General features: G+C 43.9%; 1 protein-coding gene across 1 annotated transcript; it reads right to left on the bottom strand.

The window, feature by feature from the left end:
• Positions 1 to 7,390: 7,390 nt before the first annotated feature.
• On the bottom strand, positions 7,391 to 17,613 carry LOC149466438 (uncharacterized). Its single transcript, XM_089672550.1, has 3 exons — positions 17,555 to 17,613; positions 8,599 to 8,804; positions 7,391 to 8,058 (listed from the first exon to the last, which is right to left on the bottom strand). Exons 1-3 carry the CDS (start codon positions 17,611 to 17,613, stop codon positions 7,391 to 7,393), a joined length of 933 nt encoding a protein of 310 aa, XP_089528676.1.
• Positions 17,614 to 18,041: the final 428 nt, after the last annotated feature.

Here is an 18,041-nt window from a genome sequence, read left to right as displayed (position 1 = left end):
ATAAACTTATTTGGTTCAGATGGTGTCAAGCGTGTGTGGCGGCAAACAGGTGAGGAGTACAAAGACACGTGTGTCTTGTAGACAGTCAAGCATGGTGGTGGGAGTGTCATGATCTGAGGCTGCATGAGTGCTGCCAGCACTGGGGAGCTACAGTTCATTGAGGAAACCACGAATGCCAACATGCACTGTGACATACTCAAGCAGAGCATGATCCCCTCCCTTCGGAGCCTGAGCCACAGGGCAGTATTCCAACATGATAATGACCTCAAACACACCTCCAAGATGACCACTGCCTTGCTAAAGAAGCTGAGAGTAAAGGTGATGGACTGGCCAAGCATGTCTCCAGACCTAAACCCTATTGAGCATCTGTGGGGCATCCTCAAACAGAAGGTGGAGGAGCGCAAGGTCTCTAACATCCACCAGCTCCGTGATGTCATCATGGAGGAGTGGAAGAGGACTCCAGTGGCAACCTATGAAGCTCGGGTGAACTCCATGCCCAAGAGGGTTCAGGCAGTGCTGGAAAATAATGGTGACCACACAAAATATTGACACTTTGGGCCCAATTTGGACATTTTCACTTAGGGGTGTACTCACTTTTGTTGCCAGCTGATTAGACATTAATGGCTGTGTGTTGAGTTATTTTGAGGGGACTACAAATTTACACTGTTATACAAGCTGTACACTCACTACTTTACATTGTAGCAAAGTGTCATTTCTTCAGTTTTGTCACATGAAAAAATATATAAAATATTTACAAAAATGTGAGGGATGTACTCACTTCTGTGAGATACTGTATACCCCCTTCCTGCCCAGGCCAATTTTCAGTTTTCAGCGCTGTCGCACTTTGAATGACAATTGCACGGTCAACACTACCGATATGAATTTTTTTTTTATTTTATTTTCACACAAATAGAGCTTTCTTTTGGTGGTATTTAATCTCCACTGGGTGTTTTATTTTTTGCGCTATAAACAAAAAAAGAGCAAAAAAATTTGAAAAATTTTTTCATTTGTTTCTATTATAAAATTTTGCAAACAGGTAATTTTTCTCCTTCACTGATGTGCATTGATGAGGCTGCACTGATAGGCAGCACTGATGAGCTGACACTGATGCTGCAGTGATATGCAACAATGATGGGCACTGACTGGCGGTACTGCTGGACACAAGTGGGTGGCACTACTAGGCACTGATGGGCACAGGTGGGTGGCACTGCTGGGCACTGATCATCAGTGCCCTGACTATCGGTGCTGATCTGTCCTCTGACAGCGTGAGGAAAGATCAGACGATAACCGGCAACTGCATTTACCAGTGATCTGTTGTGTCATTGGACACAGCTGATCACGTGGTAAAAGGCCGCTGTGATTGGCCTTTTAACACATCACATGATCAGCTTTGTCCTTAGGACAGAGCAATCATGGAGATCCCCGGGGGCGTGCAGGAGGACGTGTTCTGGAAGGACGTCATATGACGCCCTCCCAGAACTGGACAACCACGCTGTAGCCTTCATTCGGCTATAGCGCGGTTGGCAAGCGATTGTTCATTGTCCATTCAGATAAATTTGCATAAACTGTTGCGATCGGCTTTCAAAAGCTGTGCACTAACAATCAGATCATCAGACGATCACTCGAAAAGTGGTATTTTTTGTCAGATTTTCTGTTTCTGTTCTGTATACTAGACTTTTAGTCAGGAGTCTTTATCTACAATGGCAATCTCCATGTTTCTTCAATGCCTGGTGTCCTTTTAGTCCTCTGGATGTTTTTACAGCTGCTGTTTTTGGCTTTTGACTTTTTTTCTACAGCCAGTAAACACCCCAGCATGTTATCCTATATGTCCTTGCACACAGAGTGTAATCAGCATTTTTTGGCAGGGGCGTTTTTGGCTCCAAAAAAAAACCCCCAGAACTAGTGGGTCTCTAGAGGGTTTTTTTAACTGTCTTAAACGCTCTGTGCTGAAAAACGAGGTAAAACATGGCAAACCGGCATTTTTAGATTTTTTTTGAGCAAAAAAATGTTTTTTCTTCTGGTAAAAATGCAAACATGAAAAAACGTGGCTAAACGCTAATGCAAAAATAGTTGAAAAACTCACGTTTTTAACATGACTTTACACAGTTAACATTACCAGCTTTATTAAAACGCCCAGTATGCATGGAGCCTTATTACAGTTCAGAGAAAGACTAGGCAGAGATAAGAATTTGTAAATTGTTTGGGGTCTCTAAAAAAAAATCTTGTTTGTGGTAAGGAGTAGTGAAAAACAGAAATGTATTGCAAGTAGATTCAATAAAACTGGACAATCATCTACACTCTGTTGACAGAAGGTAATTCTACTAATTGAAACTAGCCTTCAATGACCTTGTGACTGGCAGCATGACATACTATTTTAAAAGTTGAAAATGCTCAAAAGTTAAATGTCAGGCAGAGGTCAACACCAACTCCTTAAAGCGGAGCTCCACCCAAAAGGGGAAATTCCGCTTAAATACTCTGTCCCCTGCTCCCCGTTAAGGATTGGCATCTTTGGGCAGCGAGTACTGAAATACAAAAGGCACCCGCTCCCAATTCCGGTGCAGTCACCTAAGGCGATCGGAAATGGAATTTGTCCTCCCCTTCCCTCCCCATAGTCTTCTGGGACACGTGACAGGTCCCAGAAGACTATGGGACTATTCACAAAGTGCAGCGCTACTTGCGCATGCGTAGTGGGCACCCGGCTGTGAAGCCGCAAGCTGTCATAGCCGGGTGTCCACACTGAAGATGCTGGCGCCAGGGAGAGAAGATGGCTGGTAAAACCAGCCGTGGTGAGGACACCACTGGACCGAGGGACAGGTAAGTGTCTGTATTTTAAAAGTCAGCAGCTACAGCTTTTGTAGCAGCTGACTTTTTTTTTTGTTTATTCAACTGGAACTCCGCTTTAAGTAGTGAAATAGTGCTGCTTTGGCTACTTAGGTGTCCTTTTATGAAACTGAGGATCGTTGCTGATCTCCAATCATTAGTGTTTAGGAAAAAGAGATGATCAGTGGAGAACATGTTCTCCACTGATCATCTCAGCACACAGACAGCCAGTGCATGAAAGAGCGATGTCAGCCCTTCACTGGCGGTCTGTGTGAAAATTCTCCCTCCAGATTCTCCAGCCCAGAGGTGGAGAATCGGGGGAGCAGCAAATAGCAATTTATTGCTGTTTAGTAAACGATGTTTGACTGATCTCTTACTATAATCTCACGAGATTACAGTAACAGCAGCCGTTTTCTAGCGTTCAAAGTGGTTGTAGATCGCTTCTTTCCTCATTAGGAGAAGCGATCTACAGGCGTATCTCGGTTTACGAATTTAATTAGTTCTGTGGGACTTTTCGTACTGCGAAAAATTTGTAAACCGAAATATGGTTTCCCATAGGAATACACTGAAAACCAATTAATCCCTTCCGGAGGTCAAAAGTAAAACAAAAGTCTTATCTGTTCAAAACTCTTTATAAAGTGTACTTTAAAGGCATAAAGGGACATGATTAAAAACAAATTTGTAAATGCACTGAAAACCAATTAATCCATTCCGGAGGTCAGAAAAAAGTAAAAAAAAAAAAGTCTTATCTGTTCAAAACTCTTTATAAAGTGCACCTTAAAGGCATAAATACTGTACAGTGAGGGACATGATTAAAAAAAAAAATTGTAAATGCATTGAAAACCAATTAATCGTTAGTATTGCGAAGATAATTTGTAAACCGAGGCATTATTTTCAATGGATTTTCATTTGTAAACAGAAAATTACGTTAACCGAGGCGTTCGTAAACTGAGGTACAACTGTACACCGCTTCATGAACAGGCATTCAGAGAACTGTCTCCTCTGAGCAGCAGTCCTTTACCGCTACATGATAAAAGGACACTTTAGTCTCTTTAATTTTTTAAGAGTTGATCTGTATGCCACTGCAGATCTTTCAGCTTGATTCAAGGTCTCTTCCATAAATCATGATGCAGCCTGCAATTTCAATGTAATATGGCATGAACAGAACAACAAGCAAAGTAAAAGGCTGTTACTAAGAGGAAATCAATTCCACGTGAAGCACTATGTATCGCGTGCCACACAGAATAGATACAATGCAGCTGCTTAATTTTTGAAGAGAATTAGATGGTGCCACTAAATGCAAATGTAGCGCTACCCCCAAAGGAGCCACTTGGTAATTTGGGTTCTCAGTTCTGCGCCTCAACTCTAAAAACAACCTCAGCCCTTCTGACACACCTGGTTGATTGAAAGTTATTGCAAGGTCTTATAGGAACACACGTGTAGATAACTTTAACTTGGTTGTGAATTAGTACTGTCAGGAAGGGCTTGTCAGCACATAAGTTGACTCCCCTGAGCAGACTTCTGTGCATCATCACAGGCTGATCCACATCCACTTCTCATGCACGTAGGAGATGGGCAGAGACACATGCAGATGTGTACACATAGCCGTGGGTGTATCCGTGAGCATCGGCGTTCTCATGTGCACCCATGACAGACTATGGCACCAAATGAACTATTTAAACCGAGCCAGTACTCAGGTTTAGTGCTGTTTTGTCTACAGCATTCTGTGTATTCTGAGACCCTGTGATCCTGATTCCAGTTGCTGACCCGGCTCATCCTGACTACTCTCTGAACTCTGCCTGTACTGACCTTGGCTCGTCTCCTGACCTCCGCTCCTGCCTGCCCTTTTTGCTTCTGCTCCACCAAACGGCTTCTGACCCAGCTTGTACCTTGAAATTGCTCCTGCCTGCGCATCTATACCTGTCAGGCCTGTTGCCAGTACCTGCCTACCATCCCGCTGTGACTGCTCATCCAATGTCTGCTACCAGCTGATGCCTTACCTGCCTGTTCACCAGCTGCCACCCAGCCTACCTGCTTCACTGAAGACCACTGATGACTTTGCCTGCCCAGCATGGACACCTGCTCTGCTCCTAGCAAGACTTTAAGGCACTCGTGCCGCTCTGAACTCTGAACTCCTGTGCCTTCTGCTCACACTATCAGGGGCTCCGAGTCCGAGGAGTAAGAAAGGTCTTCCTCATCATGTCAGGCGCTTCTATTAAGTACATGACAAGTACCAGGAAATTGACACAAGACCATTTAGTGGTAAATAAACTCATTGTATTGGTACGGGTCAGAATAAAAAGATGGTTTGAGCATAGATGAACACACAGAAGGTAGGTTCAGACAAAGTCAGCTAGACAATATAATCACTATGCCATGGTAACTTAGAAAAGAGTTTTGTACTAATAGACTAGGATCAGCAAAGTCAGCATTGAACAGTGCATATAAGCATTAAATGCAAAGTGAATAATAATACTATAACTAGTCTACAGTGCACTCTAGGAGAATGGCTAGGATTTGGTGCAATGTCTTCTGTCACCCTGATGAAGTCACGTGTGCCGTGACATAATGCGTAGGTGACGTGGTAATGTAATATCCGGCGTGGATGCCATCTTTGTACTCCAAAACAAACCCATGCAACTGTACACCCATAGCATGAGGTTAAAATGCCTGTAACCATCTGATAAAATGTGAGTGGCAATTTGGCTTATCTTTTGATGTTTCTATTTATTAAACTATATTACACTATGGAGGCTCTCTCTTCCCTGTCTTTATTATGAGTCCTGTGAGAGTTGGCTATATCATTCATACCTAAAGGTGAAATTTGATGTGATGGTATACTGCTATCAGGAAGGATCCCATTAAAAAAGGAAATCGTGCTTGGAGGATCCAGGAGTGGTCCAAAAGCTTTTTGGGCCCATTGGGTCACGGTAAGGAGGTGAGGAGGCAATTCAGATATTTTTGGATTGAACACCAGCGGCTGTAGTGCACATCCACAGCACTGTTTGCATGTTTTTTGTCCGTGGAACACGGAATTCACATGCACTAATTGTGTTGGACTTTTTTTCTGTTGAGATTTATATACAGTATATTGCTGTGCGATTTATTAATTTTTGATGTTTATATAAAAGGATTTTTTGGGATGAGTTTGTGACATATGTTTTTGGAAACACTAAGCACTGTTCACATAAATTGAAAGATTTATCCCCCAGTGCTGGGATCACCTGTTTGTTTTTCACTGATTTTTGATCAGTCACTGGTCCTGGTAAGGATCTGGGTAATTGTGAGCCCATTTGTTGTTTAAATATACCACATTGGGTATATTCTTAGTTCACTATATTTGTGTGCTTCACTGTTTTTTATTTTTAGATCCCAGATGGGATCAATACACTATTGAGTTATCACCTTTATATATTTAATAATTGTGATTTTTATTTATTTATTTAATATGAATTGATATATTTATTGATTTAATTTAATTATTTATGAGCGCTACACCAATTATTTCTTGTTTAGTATTTATCACTTTTGGTAATGGGTGTGGGTGTTAGCAGCCGTTAGATATATTTCATTTAATTTTTGCTGTACACTTCCTTAAAGCGCAGAAGGTATTTATTATTTATCCTTAAACTGGTTTAGTTTGCTCACAGTGAGTCGGCATCCTGTGTGCAATTGGGTTTTTTTGTGTAGCACATTGTAGACTGACAAGCTGCTTTATACGATCTGCACCAGTTCATTTCGTCATATGGGCAGATATCAGTTATAGGATTTTTTTTTTTCTGCCTACTGCACGACTTTATAGCTGACCCCTTCTCAACCAGGGTGCCCAGGCTCCACGCCTTTTAAAATTTTTGTGTCATCTATTGCTAAGGACGCAGCGGCTGCCAACCAGCTATTTACTGGTTAAGAACACTGGCGGCTGCCACTAAGAGTAAAAAAAAAAGGCTGGAAACCAGCTCTTAACAGCAGTTATGTCACGGTCTGGGTCAGGTTCAGAGACCAGTTGCTATAGCAGTAAAAGGCTTACCTGAAACCAGCAGGATTGGTACACCAGCGGGTCACCCTGGGAAATAGCGCAAGCTCACCTGAGGTGCGGGGTCTAAGTATTAACCGGTTTTCACCAGAGCTTCTAGTGGTGGAGATGGATTTGGCCGCATGTTAATACCAGGTCGCAGATCTCAGGATCACCCCACCAGGGAATGAGCAAGCTGGAAACCAATTGCGGATCAAACAGGTTAGGGATCAAACAGAAGCGGAGTCAGTCACAAGCCAAGGGTCGGTCACAAATGGTAGCAGATGAGGATGAGGCGGAATCGTAGTCAGTGGCAAGCCAAAGGTCAGTAGCGAAGATGTAGACGGCAGCAGGAACGATAAGCGGGATATTGGCTGGGAAGGCACAATAATCTGGCAAGGAGGATGTGCATGGACATGGCTTTTATCAGGAAGTTCATAGGAGGAGCAAGGAGTTCAAGGTTCAACAGAAAACAAGGAACAAGGCAGGATTGTCCAATAGATCAGGCAGAGTGTTATCCAGCATCCCAGGTAGCTCAGTGAGAAGAAACATTGCCTCTCACTGCAGAAGGCCCAGGTTTGATCCCAGGCTCTGACAGTACTCCCCCCTCCTCACCGGACATCCCCTGGACGTCTTAGGACCAGGCTTATGGGGAAACCTCTGGTGGAATTCTCTTGTTAATCTACGAGCATGGACATTTTCCTCAGGCTCCCAAGAATTTTCCTCTTGCCCATATCCTTCCCATTGGACAAGATATTGCAATTTTCCTCTAAACATCCTAGAGTCAAGAATCTTCTCCACCACATATTCTTCTTCACCCTGTACCTCAACAGGTGGAGGAGGTGGAAGAACTCTTCCAGAGAAAGGATTTTCATGAAATGGTTTGAAAAGTGATACATGAAAAACAGGGTGAATCTTCATACTGTCAGGAAGTTTTAAGCGAAAGGTGACTGGGTTGATCTGAGCAGAAATCTGGAAAGGTCCCACAAACTTTTGGCCCAACTTTGCAGATGGAACACGAACCTTCAGATTTTTAGTAGATAGCCAAACCTTATCGCCCACATGAAAGGTAGTAAGTGATATGCGATGACTGTCGGCAGCCTTTTTATAACATTCCTGAGCCTCCCCCAAGGTCTCGATCAACTTCACCTGAATCTCCTGAAATGTAGTTAATCTGTTGGCAACAGCACGAATTTGAGTTGCGATAGGGAGATTAGGAATAAAAACTGGATGATTATTGAGGAAGAAGGGGCTTTGGGAGGTGGAGCTATGTTTAGCATTGTTATAGGCAAACTCTGCCGTAGGTAAATAGTCCACCCAGTCATCCTGAAGATAACTGACAAAACACCAAAGGTACTGTTCCAAAGTTTGATTGGTCCTCTCTGTCTGACCATTAGACTGTGGATGAAAAGCAGAGAACAGGTTAACAGTTACCCCTAAAGCTGAACAAAAGCTTTTCCAAAATGTTGATGTAAACTGTACTCCTCTGTCAGATATCACATCAACAGGAATTCCATGTAATTTAAAAACATCTCAAACTATCAACTCCGCAGTTTGTTCAGAAGGCACCCCCTTAACAGGTATGAAATGAGCCATTTTAGTAAGGCAGTCGACGACTACCAAGATAGTAGTCATTTCTTTTGAGGAAGGTAATTCGACTACAAAGTCCATAGAAATTGACCCCCAAGGTCTTCATGGAACAGGAAGTGGCTGGAGCAACCCCAAAAGAGAACCTCGGGATGTCTTATGATGTGCGCACGTCAGACAAGAGGCCACGTAGCGTTTGATATCCTTCCTGTAACTAGGCCACCAGAAGGAATGTGACAGAAGGTCATCAGTTTTTGAAATCCCAAAGTGTCCTGCCAGCTTGGAGTCATGAAATAATTTGAGGACTTCCACCTGAGCAGACTCAGGTACATAGAGACGATGTGCTAGAGTCCTAATGCCGTTCTTGTACTCAAGGTTTATGTCCCTAGGAGGATCCCTGAGAAGTGGGTCATTCTCATACCCCTTTGAGAAGACTCAAGAATGTCTTTGCACTTGTGTTCCCTAGGAAGTTCTTTTGAGTTAGGATTGAACATTTGGAGTTGCCCTTCTGGGGAGGCTCAGACAGCATCCTTGATAAGGCATCAGCCTTACCATTCCTCGATCAAGGTCCATATGATATGATAAAATTATATCTAGAAAAGAATAACGACCAACGTGCTTGTCTAAAAGACAATCTCTTGGCCGAGCGAATGAATTCCAGATTCTTATGGTCAGTGAGAACAATTACTGGATGATTATCCCCTTCTAACAGATGCCTCCATTCAGAAAAGGCTTTCTTAATTGCCAGTAGCTCTTTATTCCCAATATTGTAATTCCTTTCGGCTGAGGACATCAAACGCGAAAAGTAGGCACAAGGATGAAGCTGCATTTTTTCATCACTTCGCTGAAACAGGATAGCTCCTACGGCAGAATTGGAAGCATCCACTTCTATTTACTATAAAGGGTAGTTCAGGATCGGGATGTACCAAAATTGGTGCAGAAGTGAAAAGAGTTTTCAGCTTTTTAAACGCAGCCTGTGCCTCAGAGGTCCACATGAAGGGTACCTCCTTCTTCGTCAGCTGTGTGATTGGAGCTATCGCTTTAGAAAAATTTCTTATAAATTTTCTGTAGAAGTTGGCAAACCCAATGAAACGCTGAATTTCCTTAACAGTTCCAGGTGCTGACCAATCTACCACTGCTTTGATCTTCTCGGGATCCATGCTCACTCCCTCTGGAGAAATGATATAGCCTAAAAACTGGATCTTGGTTTGTTCAAACTCACATTTCTCCAATTTAATGTAAAGTCTATTTTTCCTTAATCTTTCAAAGACAGTGCAAACATGTCTGCGGTGCTCCTCCCGATTATCGGAAAAGATAAGGATATCATCCAGATAGGCAATTACAAATTGGTCCGACAGATCACGAAAAACATTGTTGATAAAATGCTGAAACGTTGCAGGGCGTTGCAAAGTCCAAACGGCATCACCAAGGATTCAAAATGCCCATACCTGGTTCTGAAGGCAGTTTTCCATTCGTCTCCTTGACGAATGCGGACAAGGTTATATGACCCTCGTAAATCAAGTTTTGTAAAGATCTTGGCAGAATGAAGTCTTCCAACATTTCCAAAATCAAGGGTAATGGATAGCAGTTTTTAATAGTGATCTTATTCATGTCTCTGTAATCAATGCATGGACGCATGGTGGAGTCTTTTTCAACGAAGAACAGGGCTGCTCCTGCAGGAGAAGATGAGTGTCTAAAGAAGCCCTTCTCCAAATTCTCATCGATCCACTTTTAATTCAGGTTCCGACAGGTTGAAAAAGGCGGCCAAAAGGTATTTCTGCCCCTAGGAGCAACTCAATGGGGCAATCATATGGGCAATGGGGGGATAATTGATCTGCATTTTTCTTGTCACAGACATCTCGGAACTCATGGTAATGTGGGGGCAAATTGTCATATGACTGGATAGCCACTATATCACTTTGTGATTCCTTGATCGGTGACGAACTTGATCGGCAAGGTTTGTTGCAATATTTCTCACAGTGGGGGGGGGGGGCGTAAAATCTATAGTCCGTGCTCCCCAGTTGATGGAAGGATTGTGAGTGGAGAACCAAGGAATGCCCAGGATGATGGGAAACTTGAGTGACGTAATCAGCTGAAAGCTGATGGTGTCACAATGGTCAGCCTCAAACAACAGTACCCGGGGAACCGTTTTATAGGTAACAGGTCCTGAAGATAAGGGCGACCCATCAGCTGTCTCCATATCAATAGGGGTAAATGTATTTCTTGCTTGAATATTATTGTTGTTGGCAAACTCTATACCCATAAAAGTTCCCCCCAGCCCCGGAGTCCAGCATAGCTGAGCAGGAGATTTCACAGCCCTCAGATACAAGTTTAATGGGAATAACGAAATGAGAGAGTAGCGAGTTCACTTTATTCTCTTCAGGGATCAGTGGGGAGACAGACTGGCTTATAGAGTTTATTTGTTCAGGCGCAATCACATCAGTCACAGCAATTGTTCTTCTAACTTTGTTAGGACAATTAATTGCATAATGACCAGAGTCCCCACAATATAGACATAAATTCTCTGAACGTCTTCTCCCTTTCTCCTGAATGGAAATGGATCTCTTGATAGCATCGACCTGCATAGGCTTAGGAGTGTTCAAACCCAGAGAGACTCTTGAATCCTGCTGAACAAATGGACTAGCAGAGAGATGCATGCCCCTATTACTTCCAAACATTCCCAGTCTCTCCTTCCTCCTTTCTGTAAGTCTTTGATCGATTCGGATACACAATTGGATGAATTCCCCAAGATCATTAGGAATATCTACTCTGGCAAGCTCATCCTTTACCTATTCAGAAAGCCCTTGGCGGAAGTGGATCTTTTGAGCTGCAGGGTTCCAAGTGGTATCTGCGATCCAACTTTTGAATTCGGCTGTGTATTCAGCGACCGAGCGTCTACCCTGCCGCAAACTATGCAATTTTGCTTCAGCAGTAGCACAACGGTTGGGATCATCAAAAACCTGATTCATCGCGGTCAAAAAGGTATCAAAATCATTCAGAATACCATGGTTTTGCTCTATATAAGGGGAGGCTCAAGCTAGAGCTTCCCCCGATCAGAAGCCTAATAATAAACATTACCTTCTTTTTCTCTGAAGGAAACACAGCAGGGTACATTTGGAACTATATACGACATTGATTAAGGAAACCCCTGTAGTGGCGGCGGTCTCCATCAAACTTAGATGGTTGGGGCTGGGGCATATGTGAGCTAGTATCTCGGTTCAGCAGTTGTCTCTGCAGAGCTTGAATCTCTCCCTGTTGCTTATCCACAATGCTTTCTATGTTTGGCAACTTTTTCTTGATGGGTCACCCCAAATTCCTGCAGCCCAGCAATTTGCTGCCTAAGAGGAGTCACAATACTTGCTATAGCGACCTCCATGTTTGGGCCAGATTATTCTGTCACGGTCTGGGTCAGGTTCAGAGACCAGTTGCTATAGCAGGAAAAGGCTTACCTGAAACCAGCAGGATTGGTACACCAGAGGGTCACCCTGGGAAATAGCGCAGGCTCACCTGAGGTGCGGGGTCTAAGTATTAACCGGTTTTCACCAGAGCTGCTAGTGGTGGAGATAGGTTTGGCTGCATGTTAATACCAGGTCGCAGATCTCAGGATCACCCCACCAGGGAATGAGCAAGCTGGAAACCAATTGCGGATCAAACAGGTTAGGGATCAAACAGAAGCGGAGTCAGTCACAAGCCAAGGGTCGGTCACAAATGGTAGCAGATGAGGATGAGGCGGAATCGTAGTCAGTGGCAAGCCAAAGGTCAGTAGTGAAGATGTAGACGGCAGCAGGAACGATAAGCGGGATATTGGCTGGGAAGGCACAATAATCTGGCAAGGAGGATGTGCATGGACATGGCTTTTATCAGGAAGTTCATGGGAGGAGCAAGGAGTTCAAGGTTCAACAGAAAACAAGGAACAAGGCAGGATTGTCCAATAGATCAGGCAGAGTGTTATCCAGCATCCCAGGTAGCTCAGTGAGAAGAAACATTGCCTCTCACTGCAGAAGGCCCAGGTTTGATCCCAGGCTCTGACAGTACTCCCCCCTCCTCACCGGACATCCCCTGGACATCTTAGGACCAGGCTTATGGGGAAACCTCTGGTGGAATTCTCTTGTTAATCTACGAGCATGGACATTTTCCTCAGGCTCCCAAGAATTTTCCTCTTGCCCATATCCTTCCCATTGGACAAGATATTGCAATTTTCCTCTAAACATCCTAGAGTCAAGAATCTTCACCACATATTCTTCTTCACCCTGTACCTCAACAGGTGGAGGAGGTGGAAGAACTCTTCCAGAGAAAGGATTTTCATGAAATGGTTTGAAAAGTGATACATGAAAAACAGGGTGAATCTTCATACTGTCAGGAAGTTTTAAGCGAAAGGTGACTGGGTTGATCTGAGCAGAAATCTGGAAAGGTCCCACAAACTTTTGGCCCAACTTTGCAGATGGAACACGAACCTTCAGATTTTTAGTAGATAGCCAAACCTTATCGCCCACATGAAAGGTAGTAAGTGATATGCGATGACTGTCGGAAGCCTTTTTATAACATTCCTGAGCCTCCCCCAAGGTCTCGATCAACTTCGCCTGAATCTCCTGAAATGTAGTTAATCTGTTGGCAACAGCACGAATTTGAGTTGCGATAGGGAGATTAGGAATAAAAACTGGATGATTATTGAGGAAGAAGGGGCTTTGGGAGGTGGAGCTATGTTTAGCATTGTTATAGGCAAACTCTGCCGTAGGTAAATAGTCCACCCAGTCATCCTGAAGATAACTGACAAAACACCAAAGGTACTGTTCCAAAGTTTGATTGGTCCTCTCTGTCTGACCATTAGACTGTGGATGAAAAGCAGAGAACAGGTTAACAGTTACCCCTAAAGCTGAACAAAAGCTTTTCCAAAATGTTGATGTAAACTGTACTCCTCTGTCAGATATCACATCAACAGGAATTCCATGTAATTTAAAAACATCTCAAACTATCAACTCCGCAGTTTGTTCAGAAGGCACCCCCTTAACAGGTATGAAATGAGCCATTTTAGTAAGGCAGTCGACGACTACCAAGATAGTAGTCATTTCTTTTGAGGAAGGTAATTCGACTACAAAGTCCATAGAAATTGACCCCCAAGGTCTTCATGGAACAGGAAGTGGCTGGAGCAACCCCAAAAGAGAAGCTCGGGATGTCTTATGATGTGCGCACGTCAGACAAGAGGCCACGTAGCGTTTGATATCCTTCCTGTAACTAGGCCACCAGAAGGAATGTGACAGAAGGTCATCAGTTTTTGAAATCCCAAAGTGTCCTGCCAGCTTGGAGTCATGAACTAATTTGAGGACTTCCACCTGAGCAGACTCAGGTACATAGAGACGATGTGCTAGAGTCCTAATGCCGTTCTTGTACTCAAGGTTTATGTCCCTAGGAGGATCCCTGAGAAGTGGGTCATTCTCATACCCCTTTGAGAAGACTCAAGAATGTCTTTGCACTTGTGTTCCCTAGGAAGTTCTTTTGAGTTAGGATTGAACATTTGGAGTTGCCCTTCTGGGGAGGCTCAGACAGCATCCTTGATAAGGCATCAGCCTTACCATTCCTCGATCAAGGTCCATATGATATGATAAAATTATATCTAGAAAAGAATAACGACCAACGTGCTTGTCTAAAAGACAATCTCTTGGCCGAGCGAATGAATTCCAGATTCTTATGGTCAGTGAGAACAATTACTGGATGATTATCCCCTTCTAACAGATGCCTCCATTCAGAAAAGGCTTTCTTAATTGCCAGTAGCTCTTTATTCCCAATATTGTAATTCCTTTCGGCTGAGGACATCAAACGCGAAAAGTAGGCACAAGGATGAAGCTGCATTTTTTCATCACTTCGCTGAAACAGGATAGCTCCTACGGCAGAATTGGAAGCATCCACTTCTATTTACTATAAAGGGTAGTTCAGGATCGGGATGTACCAAAATTGGTGCAGAAGTGAAAAGAGTTTTCAGCTTTTTAAACGCAGTCTGGGCCTCAGAGGTCCACATGAAGGGTACCTCCTTCTTCGTCAGCTGTGTGATTGGAGCTATCACTTTAGAAAAATTTCTTATAAATTTTCTGTAGAAGTTGGCAAACCCAATGAAACGCTGAATTTCCTTAACAGTTCCAGGTGCTGACCAATCTACCACTGCTTTGATCTTCTCGGGATCCATGCTCACTCCCTCTGGAGAAATGATATAGCCTAAAAACTGGATCTTGGTTTGTTCAAACTCACATTTCTCCAATTTAATGTAAAGTCTATTTTTCCTTAATCTTTCAAAGACAGTGCAAACATGTCTGCGGTGCTCCTCCCGATTATCGGAAAAGATAAGGATATCATCCAGATAGGCAATTACAAATTGGTCCGACAGATCACGAAAAACATTGTTGATAAAATGCTGAAACGTTGCAGGGCGTTGCAAAGTCCAAACGGCATCACCAAGGATTCAAAATGCCCATACCTGGTTCTGAAGGCAGTTTTCCATTCGTCTCCTTGACGAATGCGGACAAGGTTATATGACCCTCGTAAATCAAGTTTTGTAAAGATCTTGGCAGAATGAAGTCTTCCAACATTTCCAAAATCAAGGGTAATGGATAGCAGTTTTTAATAGTGATCTTATTCATGTCTCTGTAATCAATGCATGGACGCATGGTGGAGTCTTTTTCAACGAAGAACAGGGCTGCTTCTGCAGGAGAAGATGAGTGTCTAAAGAAGCCCTTCTCCAAATTCTCATCGATCCACTTTTAATTCAGGTTCCGACAGGTTGAAAAAGGCGGCCAAAAGGTATTTCTGCCCCTAGGAGCAACTCAATGGGGCAATCATATGGGCAATGGGGGGATAATTGATCTGCATTTTTCTTGTCACAGACATCCCGGAACTCATGGTAATGTGGGGGCAAATTGTCATATGACTGGATAGCCACTATATCACTTTGTGATTCCTTGATCGGTGACGAACTTGATCGGCAAGGTTTGTTGCAATATTTCTCACAGTGGGGGGGGGGGCGTAAAATCTATAGTCCGTGCTCCCCAGTTGATGGAAGGATTGTGAGTGGAGAACCAAGGAATGCCCAGGATGATGGGAAACTTGAGTGACGTAATCAGCTGAAAGCTGATGGTGTCACAATGGTCAGCCTCAAACAACAGTACCCGGGGAACCGTTTTATAGGTAACAGGTCCTGAAGATAAGGGCGACCCATCAGCTGTCTCCATATCAATAGGGGTAAATGTATTTCTTGCTTGAATATTATTGTTGTTGGCAAACTCTATACCCATAAAAGTTCCCCCCAGCCCCGGAGTCCAGCATAGCTGAGCAGGAGATTTCACAGCCCTCAGATACAAGTTTAATGGGAATAACGAAATGAGAGAGTAGCGAGTTCACTTTATTCTCTTCAGGGATCAGTGGGGAGACAGACTGGCTTATAGAGTTTATTTGTTCAGGCGCAATCACATCAGTCACAGCAATTGTTCTTCTAACTTTGTTAGGACAATTAATTGCATAATGACCAGAGTCCCCACAATATAGACATAAATTCTCTGAACGTCTTCTCCCTTTCTCCTGAATGGAAATGGATCTCTTGATAGCATCGACCTGCATAGGCTTAGGAGTGTTCGAACCCAGAGAGACTCTTGAATCCTGCTGAACAAATGGACTAGCAGAGAGATGCATGCCCCTATTACCTCCAAACATTCCCAGTCTCTCCTTCCTCCTTTCTGTAAGTCTTTGATCGATTCGGATACACAATTGGATGAATTCCCCAAGATCATTAGGAATATCTACTCTGGCAAGCTCATCCTTTACCTGTTCAGAAAGCCCTTGGCGGAAGTGGATCTTTTGAGCTGCAGGGTTCCAAGTGGTATCTGCGATCCAACTTTTGAATTCGGCTGTGTATTCAGCGACCGAGCGTCTACCCTGCCGCAAACTATGCAATTTTGCTTCAGCAGTAGCACAACGGTTGGGATCATCAAAAACCTGATTCATCGCGGTCAAAAAGGTATCAAAATCATTCAGAATACCATGGTTTTGCTCTATATAAGGGGAGGCTCAAGCTAGAGCTTCCCCCGATCAGAAGCCTAATAATAAACATTACCTTCTTTTTCTCTGAAGGAAACACAGCAGGGTACATTTGGAACTATATACGACATTGATTAAGGAAACCCCTGTAGTGGCGGCGGTCTCCATCAAACTTAGATGGTTGGGGCTGGGGCATATGTGAGCTAGTATCTCGGTTCAGCAGTTGTCTCTGCAGAGCTTGAATCTCTCCCTGTTGCTTATCCACAATGCTTTCTATGTTTGGCAACTTTTTCTTGATGGGTCACCCCAAATTCCTGCAGCCCAGCAATTTGCTGCCTAAGAGGAGTCACAATACTTGCTATAGCGACCTCCATGTTTGGGCCAGATTATTCTGTCACGGTCTGGGTCAAGTTCAGAGACCAGTTGCTATAGCAGGAAAAGGCTTACCTGAAACCAGCAGGATTGGTACACCAGAGGGTCACCCTGGGAAATAGCGCAGGCTCACCTGAGGTGCGGGGTCTAAGTATTAACCGGTTTTCACCAGAGCTGCTAGTGGTGGAGATAGGTTTGGCTGCATGTTAATACCAGGTTGCAGATCTCAGGATCACCCCAACAGGGAATGAGCAAGCTGGAAACCAATTGCGGATCAAACAGGTTAGGGATCAAACAGAAGCGGAGTCAGTCACAAGCCAAGGGTCGGTCACAAATGGTAGCAGATGAGGATGAGGCAGAACTGTAGTCAGTGGCAAGCCAAAGGTCGGTAGCGAAGATGTAGACGGCAGCAGGAACGATAAGCGGGATATTGGCTGGGAAGGCACAATAATCTGGCAAGGAGGAAGTGCATGGACATTCCTTTTATCAGAAAGTTCATGGGAGGAGCAAGGAGTTCAAGGTTCAACAGAAAACCAGGCACAAGGCAGGATTGTCCAATAGATCAGGCAGAGTGTTGTCCAGCATCCCAGGTAGCTCAGTGAGAAGAAACATTGCCTCTCACTGCAGAAGGCCCAGGTTCGATCCCAGGCTATAACAGGTCAGCAACGCTTAAGAGCAGACATCTTTCTTGCTGCTGGCAAATCGCTCCCAAAAAAACTATAAAATGGAAGTGGTAACAATTACTCTGCAGGAACCTCTTCGGAGTTCACCTCATCTGCCTCAATGTCATCCTTGAACAGCATAGGAGATACAGGGTCATTCTCCTGCTAGGATTCAGGTGGTGGAGAGGAAAAAGACCTAAAAGGTCTTCTAAGGTGTTCTAAAAGGGCTGAGTTTCCAAAAGAAATCAGACCTTATTTTAGTAAAATCTGCCTTAGTCAGACAGGCCATTTGTTGCACACCCGAGAGGCAGCTAGAATGAGAGGAAGGGAGCTGTGGCAGTGTAAGATCCTGCTCCAGTGCAGAACAGCTATCACCCTGAGCGTTTTACTGGCTTTCCTCAGTGCTGCTAGTCCCTTTTTTTACCCCAGAACCTTTGCATCCAGTCTCAGCCATTGATAATGGGGTACTCATTAAATGGATGGGGAATGAGAGGGTATTGGCATGTATGGGAAGGAGTTGACTGATTTCCTGTGGTTGTGTCTCTGGAACAGCAGGCAGCCAGGAGACC

This window comes from Staurois parvus, unplaced genomic scaffold (assembly GCF_062004578.1).
Source record: "Staurois parvus isolate SC_StPar_1 unplaced genomic scaffold, SC_StPar_1.0 ptg000130l, whole genome shotgun sequence".
Classification (NCBI taxonomy): Eukaryota; Metazoa; Chordata; class Amphibia; order Anura; family Ranidae; genus Staurois; species Staurois parvus.
This window is presented reverse-complemented; position numbering and strand designations above follow the sequence as displayed.

Bases quoted from the DNA above. Each gene is read 5' to 3' on its own strand.
- LOC149466438 (XM_089672550.1), bottom strand. From the start codon at position 17,613: ATGCTGTTCAAGGATGACATTGAGGCAGATGAGGTGAACTCCGAAGAG. The intron at 8,805-17,554 runs GTAATTGTTACC...GGATCCTCCTAG, and splicing joins TCCGAAGAGGTTCCTGCAGA to GGACATAAACCTTGAGTACA. The intron at 8,059-8,598 runs GTCTGACGTGCG...ATAATCATCCAG, and splicing joins CAAACGCTACGTGGCCTCTT to TTTTTATTCCTAATCTCCCT.